Below are 3,579 nucleotides of genomic sequence, written 5' to 3'. Positions count from 1 at the left end.
GAGCAGAAAAAGAGGCGAGGGTGGCGATGTGATGGGGGGTGGTGGGGGTAGCGTGTGCGAAAGGGTTAAGTTCCCTCCCCGGTTGCATGCTGCTTTCCCTTGCTCTGTCAAGCCCCATTAAACCTGCTACACCACAGCAATATGGTGCCATCAATTACAGGCACGCTGCCATCAATGCAGAGCACAGAGGAGAGGAGAGGAGAGGCAGGAACACATAAACAGGACAAACGGCCACATAAAAAGACCTGCAGCTACATAAAGCCCTGCAGCCCAGCCTCATGGACACACACACACACACACACACACACACACACATATATATACACACACACTCCTGTCTGCATCACCTCTGCAAGTGTGCCATCATTCTGTCTGTGAATGAGTGGATGCTTTGTTTTTAAAAAGCAAACACACACACACAAGAAAACAAAAAAGCATTTCAAATTCACTTTCATTCATGATATTAAGCTGAATTGCTGAAAACCCTTTTTTTTTTTTTAGGGGGGGGGGGGGGGTTAGGAGGGTACTCATGTGTTGACAAGCTTTAATTACAGTGTGCTTCTACTGCCCCCTTGTGGTAGAAGTGTGATGATTCAGAAGTAAAAAGGCATGAGTGTCCTATCCCAAAAACTTTTTCCTGTATACTTAACCACATTCATCTCAAAGCCCCAAAGACCCCGTCTGTTTTGACTGTTCCTTCCTTCCTTCCTTCTCTCCTAAATTCCTTCCTCTTTTGTCCTTACTCCTTTCCTTCCTTCCTTCTTTCCTATCTTCCTTCCTTCCTCTTTTCCTCCTTACCTTCCTTTCTTCCTTTCCTCCCTCCCTCCTTCCCTCCCTCCTTACTCCTTTCCTCTCTTCCTTCCACCTGCCTTCTTTCTTTCCTCCCCTGTACCTTCCTCCCTTTCTTCTTTCCTTCCTCCCTTCCTCCCTCCCATCTTCCTTCCTTCCTTCTTTCCACCATCCTTCCTTCCTTCCTTCTTCCTCCCTTCCTTCCTTGGCTCGAGGACAACAGGAGGGTTAAAAAAAAATCAATAAGACCATGACAAGTTAGAGTAAGACCGTTACCTGCAAGCTGCAAGCATTCTTGAAAGTGACACTTGCAAATGTGTGATATTCATCCCCATCTCTCTCTCTCTCTCTCTCACACACACACACACACACACACACACACACACACACACACACACACACACACACACACACACACACACACACACACGGAGTAAAACATGCATTCTTCAAGGTTCTGTATTGTCAGCCAAACAGAGGAAGACGGGGCAGCTGCACTCATTCAGCACCACAAAAGAAGAAAAGGCAAAGATCCGTGCAGGTAGAAGACAATCTCTGCCTTTTGCTGTTGTATGTCTTGAAAGATTACAATGTGTGTGTGTGTGTGTGTGTGTGTGTGTGTGGCATTGAGTCAAATAGCATGACTGGAATTCTTTATGCATTGTCAGGAAATAACAGAGAATCAAATGTGGTTATATTTAAAAGGAAAAATACACATATACTAGTTGATATTAATATCACGCAGCCTGATCCACACTCAAAACTAGCTATTCCTTAAAGTCATTACACACTTCAGTGTTTCTGCTATTAGTTAAAGCGGAGAGGATTAGTCGATTAATCAATTAGTCAATCGAAACACATTATAATTGGCAACAAGTTTAGTAATTTATTACTCGTTTATGATTCCAGTCTTTTAAACGTGAGGATTTTCAGATTTTATGTGTTTTAAATCATTAGAAATTTAATATTTTTGGTGTTTAGGATTGTTGATTGGATAAAACAAGATATTTAACCCTCCTGTTGTCCTCAGGTCAAGGAATTACAAGAGGGAGGAAGGAAGGAAAGGAGTAAGGAGGGAGGAAGGAAGCAAAGGAGTAAGGAGGGAGGAAGGAAGGAGGGATGGAAAGGAGTAAAGAGGGAGGAAGGAAGGTAGAAAAGAGGGAGGAAGGAAGGAAGGAGAGAAGGAAAGGAGGAAGGAAGGAAAGGATTAAGGAGGGAGGAAGGAAGGAGAGAAGGAAAGGAGGGAGGGAGGAAAGGAAGGAGGGAGGAAAGGAGGGAGGAAGGAAAGAGAGAAGGAAAGAAGGAAGGAAGGAAGGAAGTATGGAAGGAGGAGGGAGCAAAGAAAGAGGGGAGGAGGGGAAGAACGAAGAAAAATTTAAAAAAGTGGGAAGAAGGAAGGAGAGAAGGAAAGGAGGAAGGAAGGAAGGAACAGTCAAAAGAGACGGGGTCAATTTGACCCGGGAGGACGACAGGAGGGTTAAAGACGATATCTATGGTTCTACTTTTCTACTTTTTTAGTACCTGCTCTGCTGAGGTTCCAATCGAGCCGAGCCGATACTAAATGTGACGTCACCAGACTGCCGGCCGCTGAAGAAGAGTTGTCACTGGGAGAGTCATGAGCCGTTCCACACAAGAATCAAAGCCGCCATTTTTAAATACCGGCAACAGTGTTACAGCCATACGGCTCAATGTTCTTGCTTTGTGTGTGACAGAAAGCCTCATACAGCAGCAAGTACACCATCGCCTCCATGTCCTCCATTGTTTATGTGTTTGTGTCGCGTATAAAACGAAGTCATGGCAGTTTCGCGGAGCCGTTGCTATGACGACCCCGCCCACATTAAGTAGGTACCTGTTTGTAATGGAAAAGGTCCTTCCTAGAACCGAGCCGAGTCGAGTCGAGTCGTGCTGGAACTGTGTAGTGGAAAAACGCCACTAGAGAGAAAAAATTGGATTCATACAATATGCAATAAAAAAAAAGAGACAAATATTGGTAAGTATATTGATTTATTAAATATTAATCATTATATAAAAAGTTGCAGGTTGGACACAGGCAGTAGAAAAAAAACAGCACTAACAAACAGTCAGAATGAGACACTTTCTTATATATCATGTCGGAGCTTTTAAAAGAAGTTTACCCACATTACAAACAATATTTTCTCACTTTACTCTAGCAGGTCTTTTTCTTTTATTTAATTTTAAGATATCTGTTTTCTCTCACAGGCCTCAATATGAAGAGTTTTCATTAGACTGACTTCAAATGATGAATCAAAGTCTATGAAAACTGTTGAAATGTTTCTTTATTTTTTGGTGCTGTAATATATGAACTGACCCTTTAAAAAAAAAACCCAGGTAAGGCAATGAAGCATACACATTAAATTACACGTAAAGAAACCGAAATATTTACAAATGGTTCCACGTTGAGCTTATGTGGAGTTAATCTGTGAGGAGGAACTGCTGCTGCCCGAGCTCTTAGTCTTCTGCCCCCTAGTGGCGCTGGACTGCCGCTGCACTCTCTGGCTCGAGGCCTCTCTGCTCTTCTCGGCGTGGCTCGCTCCAGTTTTACTTCGCACTGCCGACACAAACACGAAAAAACCAAAAACACACACAGGTTTAAAAAAAGATGGAAGACGGATGTTAAGTTTTATAATCGATGCTTCACATGTTCCAAGCAACACGGCACAAATGGAAAAAAGGGTGATGCACGAGACGACGAGGAGAAGACAAAAATTAAGAGATTTCACACAGAATAAAAAAAAAAAGGAGACAGCTCGTATTTCTTACCTTCCTTTA

At 43.0% G+C, this 3,579-nt stretch overlaps 1 protein-coding gene across 1 annotated transcript in view; it reads right to left on the bottom strand.

Moving 5' to 3' along the window:
* Positions 1-2,829: 2,829 nt before the first annotated feature.
* Positions 2,830-3,579, bottom strand: part of mzt2b (mitotic spindle organizing protein 2B) — an 8,738-nt gene continuing 7,988 nt past the window's right edge. Inside the window, exon 4 of the mRNA XM_053340068.1 lies at positions 2,830-3,358. Coding sequence (XP_053196043.1) covers positions 3,213-3,358 — 146 coding nt within the window. The 3' untranslated portion in view covers positions 2,830-3,212. The remainder of the gene's footprint in view (positions 3,359-3,579) is intronic.

Source organism: Scomber japonicus, chromosome 19 (assembly GCF_027409825.1).
Source record: "Scomber japonicus isolate fScoJap1 chromosome 19, fScoJap1.pri, whole genome shotgun sequence".
NCBI classification, from domain to species: domain Eukaryota; kingdom Metazoa; phylum Chordata; class Actinopteri; order Scombriformes; family Scombridae; genus Scomber; species Scomber japonicus.
Note: the sequence above shows the minus strand (reverse complement) of the source record. Positions and strands in the feature narration are given on the sequence as shown.